The sequence below is a fragment of the Chrysoperla carnea genome, chromosome 1, assembly GCF_905475395.1.
Source record: "Chrysoperla carnea chromosome 1, inChrCarn1.1, whole genome shotgun sequence".
Lineage (NCBI taxonomy): Eukaryota > Metazoa > Arthropoda > Insecta > Neuroptera > Chrysopidae > Chrysoperla > Chrysoperla carnea.
In genome coordinates, this window is record NC_058337.1 from 130,745,140 (window position 1) to 130,764,588 (window position 19,449).

General features: G+C 28.4%; 2 protein-coding genes across 2 annotated transcripts in view; both read left to right on the forward strand.

The window, feature by feature from the left end:
* Positions 1–19,449, forward strand: part of LOC123294957 (calbindin-32) — a 158,724-nt gene that overhangs the window by 125,033 nt on the left and 14,242 nt on the right. The window contains exons 4-9 of the mRNA XM_044876147.1: positions 10,261–10,600; positions 11,672–11,757; positions 14,897–14,986; positions 15,274–15,360; positions 16,685–16,741; positions 17,905–17,988. Coding sequence (XP_044732082.1) covers positions 10,333–10,600; positions 11,672–11,757; positions 14,897–14,986; positions 15,274–15,360; positions 16,685–16,741; positions 17,905–17,988 — 672 coding nt within the window. The 5' untranslated portion in view covers positions 10,261–10,332. The remainder of the gene's footprint in view (positions 1–10,260; positions 10,601–11,671; positions 11,758–14,896; positions 14,987–15,273; positions 15,361–16,684; positions 16,742–17,904; positions 17,989–19,449) is intronic.
* Positions 4,125–5,209, forward strand: LOC123300156 (general odorant-binding protein 19d-like). Its single transcript, XM_044882660.1, has 2 exons — positions 4,125–4,259; positions 4,773–5,209. The coding sequence occupies exons 1-2, from the start codon at positions 4,203–4,205 to the stop codon at positions 5,121–5,123; spliced, it is 408 nt and encodes a 135-aa protein (XP_044738595.1). The 5' UTR covers positions 4,125–4,202; the 3' UTR covers positions 5,124–5,209.

Consider the following 19,449-nt stretch of genomic DNA (forward strand, 5'->3'; position numbering starts at 1 on the left):
ATTTGACGTTTGAAACAAGCTAAAATGTACACAGCATTCTATTTTATAGAGTTGCAAACATAGGATACTGAAACATAAAATATTTAAAAAATAGAAGCTCTCCTGATGAAAGTGCGCGATCACTGTCCGACTGTCGATTCCACAGTCCCGGCTATCGAAAACCCTACAAGGTAACCCTCAAAACGCATTATATTCTGGTCGGGCGTACAGCCGGGTTGGTTTGTCGAGCCCTGATATCAAACCGGGCAAATTGAACGAAACCCTGTCAGGCGCCCAGAATCGTTTCTACCAGGGTCAATGATGGATTTTGCCAGGTCTATGTAATAAAAAGCACACCAATGGAATGTTAATGGTTGATTCCAACACATATTATATTTTCATTGATTGTTCACATTAAATATTACCTTAAATATGATATGATTTAGAACACTTGAGAATTTATTAAATATAAAAATATATAATTATTATTAATTTAATTAATTTAAAATTTATATATATATTTATAATAATTATTTTGAAAATTGATATTTATTATAATAAATGGAAATTTTCATTGTTTATAATTAATACAATTTATGATAAATTTTAAATCGAATTTATTTTATTAATAATTTTATGAAATATAATATTTATGTTTAATAGTATTTATTATACGCATAGAAAAAAATTATTTAATATTTAATAGTTACTGATAATTTTATAAATAAATAAAAATTGACAGTTTGTTTTTAAGTAATTGTTTAAACATCTTTTGATTAAATTAAAATAAACAAGTGAAAACAAACAATTGACTGAGTTAATTGTTGAAATACCATGCATAGTCAGTGTTGATTTCTTTATCACATTACACATACAAACATGTGACACATACATAACTGATAATCAAGTATAGTACATATTATAAAATTTCCGCCTAATTGGCGCCCTCACGGGTAAACAGTGATGTTTACGAAAAAATGTTTCAAACAAAACTTTTGCTCTATCTCTAACGGTTTACAAGATGGATCCTACGGACCCAAGACCCAATTGACCTATGATGCTCATTTACGAACTTGACCTCACTTTTTACGTCTTGAGTACGCTGTAAAAATTTCAGCTCGATATCTTTTTTCGTTTTTGAGTTATCGTGTCCACAGACGGACGGACGGACAACCAGAAATGGACTAATTAGGTGATTTTATGAACACCTATGACAAAATTTTTTTCCAAGCATCATTATTTTCAAGCGTTACAAACTTGGGACTAAACTTAATATACTATGTATATACTATACATGGTATAAATATACTATACATGGTATAAAAAGTGTTAAAGTAATATTACCAATTTTCTTTGGTATCCAATACTTTCTCCACTTTTCTCCAAAATTCTCTTAATTTTCCTAAAAAACACACAAAATGTAATATATAAGTTTAATTTTTATTAATCGAATATAAAATATACTCCATTTAATATGGAAAATGTTGTCATCCAAATGGCCGCTCCTGAACCTTCTACAGTAATTTATCGTTCGAGTAAGTTTTCTATGATTTTTTGAAAATTTCAGGAGGTTAGCTCGGCTATAACTTGTCGGTTGGTAGCTTTAAGATGATCCGACATCGCATATTTATTGATTTGCGAATTTTTCGAATTTCGGCGTAGTCATAATCTTCTCGTAAAATTCTATACACAGTTCTTAAAAAATTGTCATTTCTGTAAAACAAGTGAACAATTTGAGCGTTGTTTAGCGTCAGTTTAAAGACTAATCTCATTTCAAACTTATATTTGACGCTTGCAATAAGCGAAAGCTTTCTAATTAACAGAGTTGCAAATAAAGGAAACGGGAATAGGATCATTATTATATCTAATGAATAATATGAAATAAATTTCGAAGGACAACCTAAATTATTTACTGCTTTGAAAAATGTTGAGTATATTCTGAAATTTTATTTAGCTTTGTTTTATCACTTATAGGAAATTAAGTAGATAAGGGCCATTTTAAGCCAATTTTTTTAACTTACGAATTAATTTTTTACACAAAATTAAACATCAGTAAAATTATGATTTACACAACTTTTACATAACTATAGAACTAAAATTTACGGTAACAGAAGAGCAGCTAATTATTTTTTTTTTTTCTTAAATGCAATTATTAACATGCAAAGAAACACCTTGGATAATATGAAAGATTGAAATTTTTTGAGAAATGCAAATCAGTTGACAGGAAAAAAACAAAAAATAACCCGATCATCTTAGTCAAAAAAGTGGTCAATCTCGGAATAAGCTGAATTTTTGTACAAACGTTTATTTTGACTGTACAAATGTTGTCCTAAAAATCACATGTGGTCACGTATGCGCGTCCATAGATATTCAAGATCAAAGGTCTCAAAAATCAGTTTTTTTGAGAATATCCCCTTTCATTTGCCTTCAATCGTATTATTTTTTATTATAAAAGTTGTAAAAGATAAAATTCTCTACAAATTTTATCTGAAACCTTTTTTAAAATAGAGAACGCAGAAGATGCAGCGCTGAGCTATACATACCATAGTGCAGAGTCAATATTTATAAATATGAGGTATTAAATAATTATGAATGTTGTATTTAATGAATTATTATGTGAAAGAAGTCACATAATAAACCGCGATTCACAATTGAATTTGTCTATTATACGGTTTTTTACTTAGTTATTCCTTCAATACTACTTTAAGGTGAGCGCGCCATTTTCGGCACCTTTTCTGTTTCAAAAATGGTTCGACGAACAAAAACAAGTTTCGGCTAAATTTGTAGAAAATTTTGTCTTCTACAACTTTTATTGTGAATGTTAATACGCTTGACGGCAAAGGAAACGAGATATTATCAAAAAACTGAATTTTACGACCATTGACCTTGAATATAGAAGCGCACACGTGACCATATGTGACTTTGGGACAAAATTTATACTATCAAAATAAAGATTTGTAAGAAAATTCAGCTTATTCAGGTAGATTCCCTAGGTGAAACCCTAAGATGATTGGAGTAAAAATAAAATAAAGCTTTTCAGACAAATAAAGCCAAGCAGCACTTTTTGTAAGCTTACCTTTTTGTAAGCTAAAAAAATATGGGTTAAAATATATTTTTTATTCAAAAATTGAAAAAAAAATTATTTGCATAATTATCGTCCTATAATTAAATATGCAAATGAATTGAAATTTAATAAAAAACAAAAAATAATTAATTTGTATTTATTTATAAGTTCAATATCAAACGTATCATAATGATAAATACTTATAGGTATTATTTACCTCCAATTTTAAAGGTTCTCAACTTATCAAGGTAGAGAAAAATTGCAAATTATTGATAAAATAAATTTGTCACATGGGAACTGTGATATTAGGGTATTATAGTTAGTCAAAAATAAATCATGAAATTTGAAAAAAGTTAAAATTTATGTAAAAATATACTGAAATATTCTGATTTCGAGTCATAAAAGTACATTTTTCTTTTAAAATATTAAAATTAAAATTCGTAATTTTTAAACTGTGTATCACGTGACCTAAAACGCGGGTAAGCCCTGCTGTGATGTCATAGCGGTATGAGTCATAGACCCTCAGTTAGTTCAGTGTAGACAGTTGGGTATACATCTGTCAAAATTATTTGTGTTATTTCGTATAGTGATACCCATGTTACGTCATCAAATTGGATGCCCGCGTTTTTGACAGTTTTAAAAAGGTTTAAAATTTAATTTAAGTTTTTGGCAAGAAAGCGTGTGTATTTTTCCGAAATAAATAGTTGGTGGCTTTTTATCAGCAAAATCAACATTTTGAAGTACTTTTTCAAAAATAGTGGAATACCCTATTGAAACTAAGTTTAAATGAAAACTAAGAATCTTCAGTTGACCAAATCGTCACACCATCATAGATAATTTTCTTTAAAAGGAAAAAATCAAATTAAATAATTATTCATCACTTTTTGTTATTTAAGAAAAAAAAAATAATTAGAACAAATTCGAATATATCTAAAAATTATTAGGTATAGGTACATTGAAAATATTTCATGCTAAGATATTGAAAAATACATATTTAATAAATCTTAGTGGGGGATTATTTAATGCAACTAAGTGCCACTACCTTTTTTGTATATAAGAACGGTTAATTCAATGGCAGAAATCAGAAAAACTTATTGGTTACAATAAGAAACATTTATTATTTCTATTGAATAATTTCCAAAAAAAACAAATTTTAACAATGAAATATTTCATTGCATTGTGTGTAATTGCAGCTTTGTGCATTGTTCAAAATGAGGTAAGTTTTCAATTATTAATAATTTATTTTTTTTAAGAGTTTTTAATTGTACTTTTTTTGAATCCAATTTCCAAAAAATTGAAAAAAATTATTAAGAAATATTTTGATAAAAGATTTTCGTAAAATTCAAATTTTTTTTATAGTGAAAATTTTCAATACTTACAAATAACGATCGAGCCATCATTTCGAAAATTATCCTCGCAATTCGATAATTTTATTAGATATTTCCACTTCGAAACCAGTATTTTTAAACAGTTAAATGCACTTCCATTCAATAGATAAATTTGTGACGAAAATTTATTAAAAAGAAATTTCGTAGTAACTCAATTGAAACGATTAATCTTTGTTAAGAGACTCTAAAAAGAGATCAAAATTTCTAGACGTCCTGAATCAAGAAATATGCACCTTTTTTTAAATAATCCATTGGGTTATCAAGTAATTTTCACCTTTTTACCATAAATTGGAATAGTTTCCAAGAAAAAGACTCTTATAAATTTAACATTTTTTTTCTAGGCTAAAAAATTATCTGCTGACCAACAAAAACAGTTAAAAGAAAAATCCGAAGAATGTAAGAAAGAAACAAAAGTCGATCCACAATTAATTGAAAATGCAAAAAAAGGTGAACCCGTAAGTGGCGATGATTTCAAAGCGTACGCAGTCTGTTTAACAAAACGTTTAGGTTTATTAAATGATGCTGGTGATGTTAACATCGAAAAAGCTTTAGCATTTTTACCACCAGGCGAAGATAAAGCTGCTGCGAAAAAATCATTAGATAGTTGTCAAAATATTAAAGTTGATGAGGCTATTAATACCAAATTCTTACGATCCTTATGTATTTATAAGGAATTCAAAGGAATTTTGTAAATTAAATTTCAATTCATCTTTCTATCTCTAGAAAGCAATACGCAAACATAAACATTTATTAGAGTTTTTTTTTTCGAAAATATGTTCCTAGAATTAAAATTACGTTTTTAATATCAAAAAAGAAGTTTATTTAAAAATTTTTCAAAGAAAATTCATTCGTCTAATAATATTGTTTATGTTTAAATTGTGATTAATATTTAATATTTATAGATTTTAGAAATAATAAAACTTATTTTATTGTGAAAGCCATTATTGTATTAAATGTGTGTCTAATGTCTGTGTTAAATTGAATGTATATTTTAATTTATTCAATAAATAAAAAATTTTTAAACATATTTAAATTATTTGAATTATTTTTAATTCCAAAACATATTCCTTAATTTCCAAATATAATCGAATTTTTATACCATGTATATATGAAATATACATAGTATATTAAGTTTAGTCCCAAGTTTGTAACGCTTAAAAAAAATGATGCTAGGAAAAAATTTTTATCATAGGTGTTCATAAAATCACCTAATTAGTCCATTTCCGGTTGTCCGTCCGTCCGTCTGTGGACACGATAACTCAAAAACGAAAAAAGATATCGAGCTGAAATTTTTACAGCGTACTCAGGACGTAAAAAGTGAGGTCAAGTTCGTAAACGAGTCATCTTGTAAACCGTTAGAGATAGAACAATGTTCCTTATCAAAAATTAAACAACTTTTGTTTGAAACATTTTTTCGTAAACATCACTGTTTACCCGTGAGAGCGCCAATTAGGCGGAAATTTTATAATATGTACTATACTTGATTATCAGTTATGTATGTGTCACATGTTTGTATGTGTAATGTGATAAAGAAATCAACACTGACTATGCATAGTATTTCAACAATTAACTCAGTCAATTGTTTGTTTTCACTTGTTATTATAAAATTTACGATCAATTTTAAAAAACCTTTAAATATAGATATAAATATTTTTAATATAAATACAATTATTTTGACCATATATTTATTTATAGTAATATTTCAACTTTAAAAATATGTTATATGTAAAGTTTACTGACTTTTTTTTTCATTAAATAAATGGATTTTTTCTAGTAATTTATTAAAATTTTATAACATATTGTATTTATTGTACGCTGTATTCAAAATTTATTGAAATTATATACCAAAAATATTGTTTAACAAATTTTATCTATAAATAACTAGGTATATAAATATTTCCATTTTACGATGTCTTCTTGTTAAATCATAAGATGATAGATAATAGGCTTTTTGATATCGAGAAATTATTTTATAATACCTTTGGATATTTCTTTAGTTATCGAACTTTGGTACTGAAGTTCCAATTTCAACTACACTTAAGTAATTTGAATTAGATTTTTTAATTGAGATTTTGAACAAAAATGGAAAGATATTTAAGTTTTATAACAAAACTGTTTTATTTTTTATTTTTTCATGATAATTTTAAAGATAGGTACAGGCAGTTTTAACAGAACTTTTCAAAAGAGAAACGAAAACGCCTGTTAAAAATGTTCGTAAAACATCGTTGTGACGTAATAATGTTAATTGAATAGGTACAAATATTAATTAACATTATGACGTAACACGATCTTTTACGAACATTTTTTTGTCGGGCGTTTTCTGTTCTCTTTTGAAAAGTTCTTTTAAAACGTCTGTAACTTGAAAATTATCTTGAAAAAATTTAAAACAACAGTTTTGCTATCAAAATTATGTATGACCTTTCCATTTTTGTCAAAAAAAATGAAAAAAAATTTGTTTTTTCAAAATCCCAATTATTAAAATAATATCTGTCGCTATGTTAGCAACAGCAAACATTTCTGGTGGTTAAATTTATATTACTAAAAGAACAAGAAATATGAATTTCTTAAAATTATTTATTTTTTATTTAATTTTTTTTTTTTTTTTTTTTTGCGCCGGATATAATTTATATAATATTTACCGTTTGAAGCTTTTTTTTAAATGTCGAATATGCGCTTAGAAAAATTTTTATTGCAAGTATTGTGAGGATAATATACAGAAATGTTAGTTTTCTAAATTTTCATTCTTCATGCCAATGTAAACTTGCATGTTTTCGATTGGCAGTTCTCATTGTATTCAAATTTATAGATATTTCTCAACCTCCTTCGAAGCCAATGCAAAAATTTAAGAATTTTTAAATAAAGAAATAAAACAATAAAAAAATACTTTTCCCGGTTAATTATATTTAAAAAAAAAATACAAATTTGCTTCAGGTTGTTCAACTCAGATTTTATTCTAGAAAACTTTATATAGAAAATCTAAAGAATTTCTATTCTTAAAACAATAAACATAAGAAATTTACTACAAGGTCTCACATAAAAATTCATTTTATTTTTCCATCAATACTTATGAAGTTAACAACACACATAAATATAAACACGCTAAGTTTTTTTTATTCGATTCCAAATAAACACAAAAACAAAACAAAAAATGTTTGCCAAAAAAATGAAATAAAATAATATTTTTTATGAACTTGGTACAATAGTAATATGCAGCTCGTATTGAAAAAATATAAAAAAAAAAAAAAAACCATAAAAAAATTGGAAAAGTTATGACTCCGAAAATAAGATCATGTATCGAGTATTTATCCTTAAATTAGATATGCAACTTGTGAAACATAAACGTATAAAAATCAAAAGATATAAAAACAAGTGAAAACAAACAATTGACTGAGTTAATTGTTGAAATACCATGCATAGTCAGTGTTGATTTCTTTATCACATTACACATACAAACATGTGACACATACATAACTGATAATCAAGTATAGTACATATTATAAAATTTCCGCCTAATTGGCGCCCTCACGGGTAAACAGTGATGTTTACGAAAAAATGTTTCAAACAAAAATTGTTTAATTTTTGATAAGGAACATTTTTTACATTTAAACTTTTGTTCTATCTCTAACGGTTTACAAGATGGGTCCTACGGACCCAAGATCCAATTGACCTATGATGCTCATTTACGAACTTGACCTCACTTTTTACGTCCTGAGTACGCTGTAAAAATTTCAGCTCAATATCTTTTTTCGTTTTTGAGTTATCATGTCCACAGACGGACGGACGGACGGACGGACAACCGGAAATGGACTAATTAGATAATTTTATGAACACCTATGACAAAATTTTTTTCCTAGCATCATTATTTTTAAGCGTTACAAACTTGGGACTAAACTTAATATACTATGTATATTTCATATATACATGGTATAAAAACTAAGGCCGAACAAGAAGAAAAAAAACACAAGTTCAATTCGAAGTCATTTCAATATGTTTTACACACAGGGAGTTCATCGAATTCTAGTTTATATCTTTAATCCAGACTACTCCATATAAGAACTATAACCATAAGAACTAATTAAAGTGCTTTATTTTCAAAAAAAAAAAAAAACCTTATTTGTCTCTCAACACAAAAGCCAGAATATAGTGCTAAAATGTGCGGAAATTTACACGTGAATCGAGAATTATGTTTAGGTTTTTCGTCAAACCTAAACAGAATCAGGTTGAAAATGATGGGTGAATCATGGAATTTGATAAAGGAATATGGAATGATATGATCTTACTTTACCATCCTCAAGACTTATGCCGATATTATTACTGTAACTCTTTGATATCTTTGTTTGACAGATCATCTAAAAATTGGTACGATTCCCTATAAAATCAGATGATCAAGTCCACACTTTTGTGGCTTGCAGTCCTAGTGCAAATCGTAATCTACCAAAATCATGGTTGTTTCGAAAAAACGGAACATGCATTTTTCGATATGTTATACGCTTTGATCGCAAGTTCTCCTCACATTATTCAATACTGGCTTATTTTTTGAATACCCAACGAAACAGAAATTGCTTGAAATTGAAGCATCCCGATTTATCTTGACCCAAAGTGCGTCAATTTAATGAATTCAAACGTCAATATCATTGATCAAAATGTCTTTTTAACTGTCCTTTTATTCTGGATACAGGACTTCTTGATATTGCAAAGTCATCTCTCAATAATCAGCTTTACTCCTTAACGAAATTTCTTATCTTAAGCATTGAAATACTTAATGCCTAGACAGGAAAATTTATTGAATCAAGTGAGGGTGTACTGAGATATTGGAAACAAACAACGGGGTAAAAACAACTTTCTATCCTTTAAAACTACCTTTTTTAACCGACTTCAAACAAAAAAGGAGGAGGTTATCAATTCGACTGTATTTTTTTTTTTTTTTATGTTTGTTACTTCAGAACTTTCGACTGGGTGAACCGATTTTGATAATTCTTTATATATTTAAAAACTAGTGCTTCCTGTGTAGTCCCATTTCATTTTGGTCGAGTTCTGATAAGGGTATCCATGAGAAAGTCATAAAAGTCTTAAATTTGCATTAAGTATGCACGATAAGAGGACGAATAACTCAATATCACGCCAATCGATTTCAATGATTCTTTTTCTAGTGATAAATTTGTCAATTCACTAAAAATCACAAAGTAAAAAAAAACTTTTAACAAAAAGAAAACCGACTTCAAAAGAAAAACTTTTCCAAAAGAAATTAAAATGCACTAAAAAGTAAAAAATAACGATAATATAATGTAGTTAAAATTATTGTTATTTTTGGAGTCGGTGTTAGCCAAGGAAACAACTCTGACAGAACAGTTTGCTACAATAGCTTGGCTGACACCGACTCCAAAAATAACAATAATTTTAACTACATTATATTATAAATTTTTTTTTTACTTTTGAGTGCATTTTAATTTGTTTTGGAAAAGTTTTTCTTTTGAAGTCGGTTTTTTAAAATCCAACTTCACTTTTCTATTCGTGAAGTGAAAATTCTTAATCTGAAGTGATAAAAAAATTTTTTCCGATCCCCTTTTGTGAAATAATCTTTTATCAGATATTCCCTCAATATGTTACAATCTCCCGCTATATTTCATAACAAAATACATATAATCAAACAAAAATAAAAAAAAGAACAAAATAGACATTTTTAATATTAAATATAAATTTTGTTTCCCATTTTTATTTATTTATTTTTCCATACCTTCGACTCTAACAACCAAAAAAGAAAAATATTTATTTTATATATAATATCCAATATTTCATATTTTTTATATATCCATTTTTTTTTCTTTATAGGCACTAAAAGTTACTCAAATTTGCCATTATATCCAAATATATATAAATATTTAACGGAAAGAAGAAACAAATATGGCATCAACAGCTGCAACAAATGTATCGTTAAGTAAGAATGGTTTACCATCTACAGACGGTACAGGAAAACCCCACGTTGGTGAAGTGAAAAGCTCATCGAATGCATCCAGTATGGATGTTGATGGTCCATCATCAGCAGCGAAAAAATTAAATTTGGAGAAAGCAACAAACTTTATGCGACAATATCGTGATCCACAAAGTAGAGAATTACGTAAATTATCAGCGAATCAATTTATGGAAGTATGGAGTCATTATGATAAAGATGGTATGAAAAACTTTCTTTTTAATTTCTACTTAATTTAAGTGCAATTAAAGATATACAAAAAAAGGAAAATTAAAGAAACCGCTTGCATTTTGCTAAAACCACATGGAATGTTTTTATTTGTTAATCAACAAGTTAAAGTTGACTTACAAAATTAATAAATATGCAACTTGAATTGCTTATACGTTATACTTGCGTAACAGTTTTTGATTATTTGACAAACACATTTATGTCACACAAGTTGCCTATTTCTAAATTTTGTTGACATTATCCGCTCCATTGAATTAAAACTTTATTATACCATGCATATATGTAATATGCAAGGTATACTAAGTTTAGTCCCAAGTTTGTAACGCTTAAAACTATTGATGCCACGCACAAAATTTTACTATAGGTGTTCATAAAATCACCTAATTAGTCCATTTCCGGTTGTCCGTCCGTCCGTCCGTCTGTGGACACGATAACTCAAAAACGAAAAAAGATATCGAGCTGAAATTTTTACAGCGTATTCAGGACGTAAAAAGTGAGGTCGAGTTCGTAAATGAGCATCATAGGTCAATTGGGTCTTGGGTCCGTAGGATCCATCTTGTAAACCGTTAGAGATAGAACAAAAGAATGTAAATTTTTAAATATAAAAATGTTCCTTATCAAAAACTAAACAACTTTTGCTTGAAACATTTTTTCGTAAACATCAATGTTTACCCGTGAGGGCGACAATTAGGCGGAAATTTTATAGTATGTACCATACTTGAATATCAGTTATGTGTGTGTCACATGTATGTATGTGTTATGTGATAAAGACATCAACACTGACTATGCATGGTATTTCAACAATTAATTCAGTCAATTGTTTGTTTTCACTTGTTGTTTATTAACAAAAAGAAACAATACTACCACTTACTCGTGCATTACTAATGATATCTGACACCTAAGAAACACATTCTATGAGGTTTTAGCAAAATACGAGCGATTGCTATCCTATTTTTTTATAAGCTGATTTTTGTAACATCTTTTACTGTACCAATTATTCACCAATAATACCAAAATAACTCAACCTTAATTTTAAAATTACAGGAAATGGTTACATCGAAGGTACAGAATTAGATGGATTTTTACGGGAATTTGTATCAAGTGCAAATGTAACAGATATCAGTCCAGAGGTAAACTTTATTTATTTTTTATACAATTTTCTATAACATTTTTTCAATGCATTTTCAAAGATGATTTTCCGCCAGTTAGAATTACTATACCGTAAAATGAGATCAGCTTGACGTTGATAATATAGATTTCCTTTTGTTATAAAAATCAGAAATGAACTACGTTCATGACTAGATTGAGAAGAATACCTTCTCCTTTTTCTTAAATATAATTCAGCCCATTTTTCTGAAAAAAATATTTTATTATCGAATTGTGTTTTCACAAATTGTATTTTCATAAAAACACACGCATGTTCATCGTTATCCACTATAAAAATTAAGTCCTAAAACTTTAATTTTGCGATCACATCCAAATTTTTTCCAATTTTGATAAACCAAGTATGTAATCCTACTAAATTTGGATCATAATTAACCTAGCTGTAATAGACTTCAAGAATCGTCGAGTCGTGGTCGCGGAATTCAGCACATAAGTGATAGCTAGCGAAAAATTGACATCACAGCTGAAAAGAATGACTCAAAATTAGTGGGTTTAAAAAAAAATCCAATAAGATCGGATCAAATTTGCCTGTAATATCAAAAAAATCGAATTTTTTAACTTTATGACGTCATCAGAATCCAAAAAATTTAATTTTGCTCTATCACATCCAAATTTTAACCAATTTTGATAAATCAAGTGTGTAATCCTATTAAATTTGGGTCATACTTTTCAAATTTGTGATCAAAATTAACCTAGCTCTAATAGGCTTCAAGAATGTAGAGTCGTTATCGCTGAAATAAGCACATAAGTGACAGCTAGCGAAAAGCTGACATCACAGCTAAAAAGAATGATCCAAAATTAGTGGTTTTCAAAAAAAATTCCAATAAGATCGGATCAAATTTGCCTGTGATATCAAAAAAATCGAATTTTTTAACTTTATGACGGCAGCAGAATTCAAAAAATTTAATTTTGCCCCATAGTACAGTCAATAACGTTTCAAAAATGAGGTAATAAAGGAAAAAGAACCCCTTAAGTATTACTAGATATCAAATATCAATTGTCCACGATGAGTTAGTGAAAAAGCTACCATGCAAAAACTCTAATCTTATACATGTATAAAATACGTAATACAAGTTGCCTATTTGTTAATTTTTATGTCAACTTTTTTAACTTTGATACATGGGCTCTTTCATGAATTAACAATTGTTTGTTTCATAAATAAAATCATTCGCACAACTAACTCGTGGGGGGGGGGGGCGAATGATATTTGACACCTACCCAACCCATTTTAACAGTTTTAAGCAAAAAAATGACCGGTTTATATCATTTTCCTTTATTTTGTTACATTTTTTACTATACTAATATGAAAAATTGATGCATAAAACCGTCCGACATTCATTTATAACCTCAAGCATTGCAAATAAATCAAGCTGAGAATAAAAAAAAAAAAACGATAAAAATATACATAATGTTGATTTAGCTTTTTAAAGCACTCTCATAAAACTTTCAAAATCATATCTCAGTACGTTAGATTGTTTTGTTGGTTTTAAAAATATAATTTAAATGTAAAAAAAAAAAAAATCAAGTCATAATTTTAAAAATATTCTAAATTATATTGCAGAAAACAAGTACAATTATGATATTTTATTAAAATATTGTATGTTATTCTATTATGAAAACGAATGTTTCTGTCAGCAATTAAATAACTGAAATTTTTTATATGCAGAGAAAAACTATATTTTTTTTATTTTATTTTAAAACACTTCATAGTGTTACTGCAATAAATATGTTCAATATAGACGATCTAATTTATTAATATGTGATTCAGATCTAGAATAGCCCGAAATCTTAATGCGACAAATACAACGATACTTTCAAAATCGAGGTGTAGTGAATTTTGCTTGCTGAGTCGCAAAAATGTTTGAAAAGGCATATGATTGCACTGGTTCATCAGGTATACGGCCTCACAATTGGTTGAAACTATGGAAAATATCAAAAGCGTTCTCGATATTTTCCAGAGTCTCTCGATATTTCCTTCGAGAGACGTTAAAAAATGGGATATAAACGCTGAAAACTTGGCTGAGTTCAAATACTTCCTTCTTTTTGTCGTTGCTCATTTAGCATTTTGAATATCTAATACTTGTAAACCTTCGAATAAGTTTAAATTTTGCGCTCATGTTTCGTTAGTGTCATAAATAAAACTGGAAGTTTTATATCAAAGATAGGAAACTGCTGTCTTTTTAGAGGTTGACAGTTTCCTTATAAAAAAAAATATTTTTTATTTAAAACACTTTTTCGAAAATCATTAGCTTTCGGAGGAAATGGTAATGGTATTGGAAAAAGGAAATTCGTTTGTGTTTTATAACTTTTAGGCCTAGTTAATTTTCCAACAGCATTTGAAGATCAAGGTCAAATGACCTTGAAAATAAAATTTAAGGTCATGGGAACAGGCAAATATCCTCTGTTACCCTTGACAACTTTTGGCTAAAGCATTTTTCTGTAGCTAGTTTCCTTCTATTAAATGCAATAATGATAGATTTTAAAGTCGCATTTCCTCCAAACACTAACGATTTCAAAAATATCTTTTAAGGTGTTATTCTATTTCTTACCTTTTAGGATCTAAATTGATTTTGAAAGCAATCCGGAGCCCTTGGTTCAATCATATATCAGAACATAATGTCCTCCATCATAATCTACAGCTTTTATTTTAATAAGTTTTAAGTTATTTTTTAAAACAGCCGTAATAGCCTAAATTAGTAGTCCATCCTGTACACTCTTTCGATTTAGAACAACAATATTCTAGTCGAGCCAGAAATTTAAACAGATGAACAAAATTGTATAAATTCTAAGGCGGGTCACGCATGAAGAGAAATTCTGGTTGGCGCGTTACGAGAAAGCCTGTTTTACATAAAGATCTAAATCTTGGTATACACTGTTTTACAGGCAATATTATCAGTCTAGGTGTTGTTGTATTTTTAGATCGTATAAATTGAACTTTATTTCATTAAACATTTTTCGTACATTTTTATATACAGACCTCACAACAAGTATGTAAACACAGTTGCATATAAAACAAAACAATCACACGTAGTAAATAATATTTTCATGATTATTACATTTTATGCAAATTTATTATATTTTACTGTTTTTTTTCTTCACATGCAGGCGGTGTCGGATGCAATGTTAGTGGAATTAAAAGCATGCTTTATGGAAGCATACGATGATAATCAAGATGGTAAAATCGATATTCGAGAGGTTTGTTAGTTTTTGTTTTTGTTTTTTTTTAGTTTAGTGTTACATCATCATATGGAGTCGAGTATTGTAACAAAAAAAAAAAAAAAAAAAACAAAAAAATTATTTAAAATTCATTTCACGTTTTGTAATTTTCTCATTTTATTTTTGTTTCTGTCGAGTTTTTAGTTTTGTGTCCGTTTGAGTTTTATTTTACAACTGTGATACTGAAAAAAGTTTTTTTTTTATATATAATATTCTTCTCCATTCTTCATATTTAATGAATTTTATTATTATAAAAATTTTTAAAGCTCGCACAATTATTACCGATGGAAGAAAACTTTTTATTACTGTTTCGATTCGATAATCCATTAGAATCAAGTGTTGAATTTATGAAGGTAATTATGAAATAATTTATTATAAAAATTTTTTTTATTTTTAATCGTTATTATTTTATACCCTGTGTGTTTTTTACAACAAAACACAAAACCCTGGGGGTGTAAAACTTTTGGACCTATAATAGGTTCATAAAATAAGAAAACTTTCTTTTATGTTTCAATATGAACAATTGTTTCTGGTTACAAACTAAAAACTGAAACTAACCTATGTATAGAATACAGATGCCTGGCAGAGAGCAATGAAACCATCAAATTAGGTGATTTTTAAACCGTTATTCTCTCGACCCATTGTGTAAAATTGCATGCCTTAAACTTTGGCAATGTTGTATAATGTATGTAGCACTGAGACTATTGGATTTTAACTCTAAGATGTCAGCGCCACGAGTAACAAAAATGTAAACCATACCTGTTAGACTCAGCTGATTTTTTCATGAAATGAAAAGCCAAAAGATTCCTACTTCATTTTCAATTTTAATGTCCATATCCATATTTACTTTTTTATATAAACTTTGTAGTTTGTGTTGTTATACAAATTTTTTACATAGAATTTGATACTTTTCTAACCAAGTTAGGTCATTCCGAGCATTAAATTTTATAATTTAATGCTCGGAATTTTTAGTTTTGCCAATTCTATTAATCATTTTAACTCCCATTTTTATTTCCTGGCTATAATTCGGAAATTTATAAAAACTTAAGTTGCTATCTTTTTGTTGTCAAAATTGTTACATTAACCTCTTTTTTATGTGTATGGTTTACAAGGTTGTATAAAACATTTCCGTTAAATATTACATATCTATGAGAACTAACACCTATAGTTTTTTTTCTATCGCTAGATAGAGTCTTTCTTAGTGTTAAAATCCAATAGAAACTAGAAAATCACACAGGGTATATGAGAAAACAAATAGAGCCAGTTATAATAATAAATAAGAAAGGATCATGGACACAACCTATAGTGGCCTCACGACCCTGTAGATAGCTGAATCATGGTTCTTGAACTTCTATCCTGACTCCTGAATAGATCAATCGGGGAGATTTTACATTTGATACTCAATATCATGAATACAGTTTTCATATGAACTTGGTTATTTTATTTACTTATTGTTGGTAAAAGTTGAGTATTATTTCCAAGATTAATAAGGCATTTCTTCACGATTGTCGAAAGAGAAAATCGGAGCGGCTCGTGAAATAGAATTATCTTAAATATCCAAAGATTTTATAACAGCATATGCACCATTTTTGCCATCTTAGTTTATTACTCTTAAATTTTTTAATTTTTGTTCACTTATAATGTAAAACTTTTATTTAAATGAAAATTATTAATCAGATTTGGCGAGAATATGACACTGATGGAAGCGGATACATTGAGGCTGATGAATTAAAGGTAGGTTAAAAAATTTAACAGTAATTTTTACTTTGCTTTTCTGAGGAATTCATCTCGAACACATATAAGAACACTCGATATTTACCAAAACATTGATATAGTAATGATAATAAAACAAAGGTATATGATTATACCAATGAAATGGAAACTTCTTGTAAGTGTTGATGCAAGGCTCATGAATATGCGAATTACGAATGGTACAAACAAAGAAATAAAATTAATTTAATCCAGAAGTACAGAAGATAGTTAATTACACACAAATGTAGGCAAGCGTACAGTGTCTTTATTTAATATTAGTCGAAAACAATAGATAGTCTCATCATTATTAGTCCTCGGCGGTTTGTGGCTATCTAATTTTGTATCATATTCAGTTCCGCATTTACCATTTAGGCAGCCGAGTTCGAAAGTATTGCGTTTTCAAATGAGTATAATAACAGCATATTTAAGCTATCGGTCTGAAAAAACACAGCAAGGAGTTTGTCGGACACAAGAGGGGGTGGGGGGTGTTGAAAATTTAATAATTTAATCATAAATTTAAGATCAGAAACTTTAAAAAACCCTCTTAGATGCCCTAAAAAGGCTAAAATTTTCAAAAAACAAACAAATGAAACATTTTGATTGAAAATTCGAAAAGCGTGACCGCAAAATCCCCTTATACGTCATTAAAAGTCTTAACTTGTAAAATAATGGTCTATAACATTTTGAGAGTCTTTCAGACCCCCGAAAGAGAGGGGGAGCTTTAGCATTTTGACCTTTTTACAATCTTTTAAAAGTTATCTGATTTACTTTACGATATAAAACCCTTTCACTCCAATGGTGATAAACTAAAAATGTTCCCCTTTAAACCATATAGACTTTTTTCTGAAGCCAATGCAAAGAAGAATCAAAAAATTCTAGGTTCAAAAAATGTAGGAGTGGAAAAATTCGATTACTTTCGATTTTTCATTTTTGTCCAAAGATAAATTTTTATTTTTAGACCCTGTAGGATTCATTAAAGGAATATGGGACATTATACATTACAATGCTACTATGACCATGCATAATAATAATAATAATAATAATAATAATAATAAAACAAACTCATGCTCTAACTCATATACATGAGTTAGAGCTACAATGTTTTACATCTAATGATAAATGAATTTGCATATTACGTGTTACAGAATTTTCTACGAGATTTATTAAAAGAAGCAAAGAAGATTAATGATGTATCAGAGGATAAACTTATCGAATATACTGACACAATGGTAAGTAAAGAACATTTTTAATTGTACAGTTTTTTTTTATTTCTTCATTATTTTGTGAAAAAACAAAGTTTTTTTCAGTAAAAAAGTTTTTTTTGTTAAAATTTATATAGGTATTGAAAATTTCGGTGATATGTAAGTTTCGCACAAATGTTAAGGATTAAATGGTGTAGTGGCAATGGTGCCCGCTCCTTGTGTGGAAGATCATTTGTTCGAAGTCCATTCATTCCAATAGATTTTTATACCATGTATATATGAAATATACATAGTATATTTAGTCCCAAGTTTGTATACCTTAAAAATATTCGTGCTACGAAAAAAATTTTGGTATAGGTGTTTATAGAATCACCTAATTAGTCTATTTCCGGTTGTCTGTCCGTCTGTCCGTCTGTCCATCTGTCTGTCAACACGATAACTCAAAAACGAAAAGAGATATCAAGCTGAAATTTTTATAGCGTACTCAAGTCGTAAAAAGTTCGTAAATGAGCAATATAGGTCAATTGAGTCATAGGTTCGAAGGATCCATCTTGTAAACCGTTAGAGATAGAACAAAAGTTTAAATGTAAAAAATGTTCCTTATAAAAAAATAAACAACTTTTGTTTGAAACATTTTCTTGTAAACATCACTGTTTACCCACGAGGGTGCTAATTAAGTGCAAATATAGTATGTATTAATATGGGAATATCAAATATGTGTGTGTGGCTATTTGAAAGTGGATATCTTTTTTTATTTACGTGACATCCAAAAACAATCGATTGCGTCATCAACACTGTCTATACATGGTATTTTAACAATTAACTCAGTCAATTGTTTGTTTTCACTTGTTTTTATTCCATTTAGTTACAGAAAGAGTTCTCATGTCAAAGGTGCTTAATAATTTGCGGATAATAATTTTAATTGTAATGTAATATTCAAAGCGTGAGGTGCTTGGTATATGTCATATCACCCTATTTAAAGAATGAGTATAGAAAGAGTACCCCACTCTTTTAATTTTACATGAAAGTCGAAATTCTTATCCTCTTTTTATGCAATAAAGAGTATTTTTTAGTTTTTTAAACTTTATATTGTGTAATCTTTTAGCAACAAAGTATATTAAAACAATATATTAGCATGGATTCGACCCCACGACCTTCCGCATGATGAGTGGGTACCATCGTCACTACACCTAAATTTATTGACTGTAAGAGAGCAAAGTTTGTCTCAGAGAGACTGAAAAATGATTCGTTGTTGGGAATTTAAATGGGCAACATATATAACCGATTTTCTAGACCCTTAATCTTACTTCGCAAACCTTATACCATTTATTTTTTGTAACTCTCATATTTTGCATATTTACACTTTCAATTGGCAAGAACGCTTCTAAAACGCAGAAAATTTTCCCCAAAAGATAAAACTGTGTCTCTTCAGATTCTAGGGGGGTTCCACACTTTCCAAAACCCCTATATATGACTCCCTAAAGATTC

Bases quoted from the DNA above. Each gene is read 5' to 3' on its own strand.
- LOC123300156 (XM_044882660.1), top strand. From the start codon at position 4,203: ATGAAATATTTCATTGCATTGTGTGTAATTGCAGCTTTGTGCATTGTT. The intron at 4,260-4,772 runs GTAAGTTTTCAA...TTTTTTTTCTAG, and splicing joins TGTGCATTGTTCAAAATGAG to GCTAAAAAATTATCTGCTGA.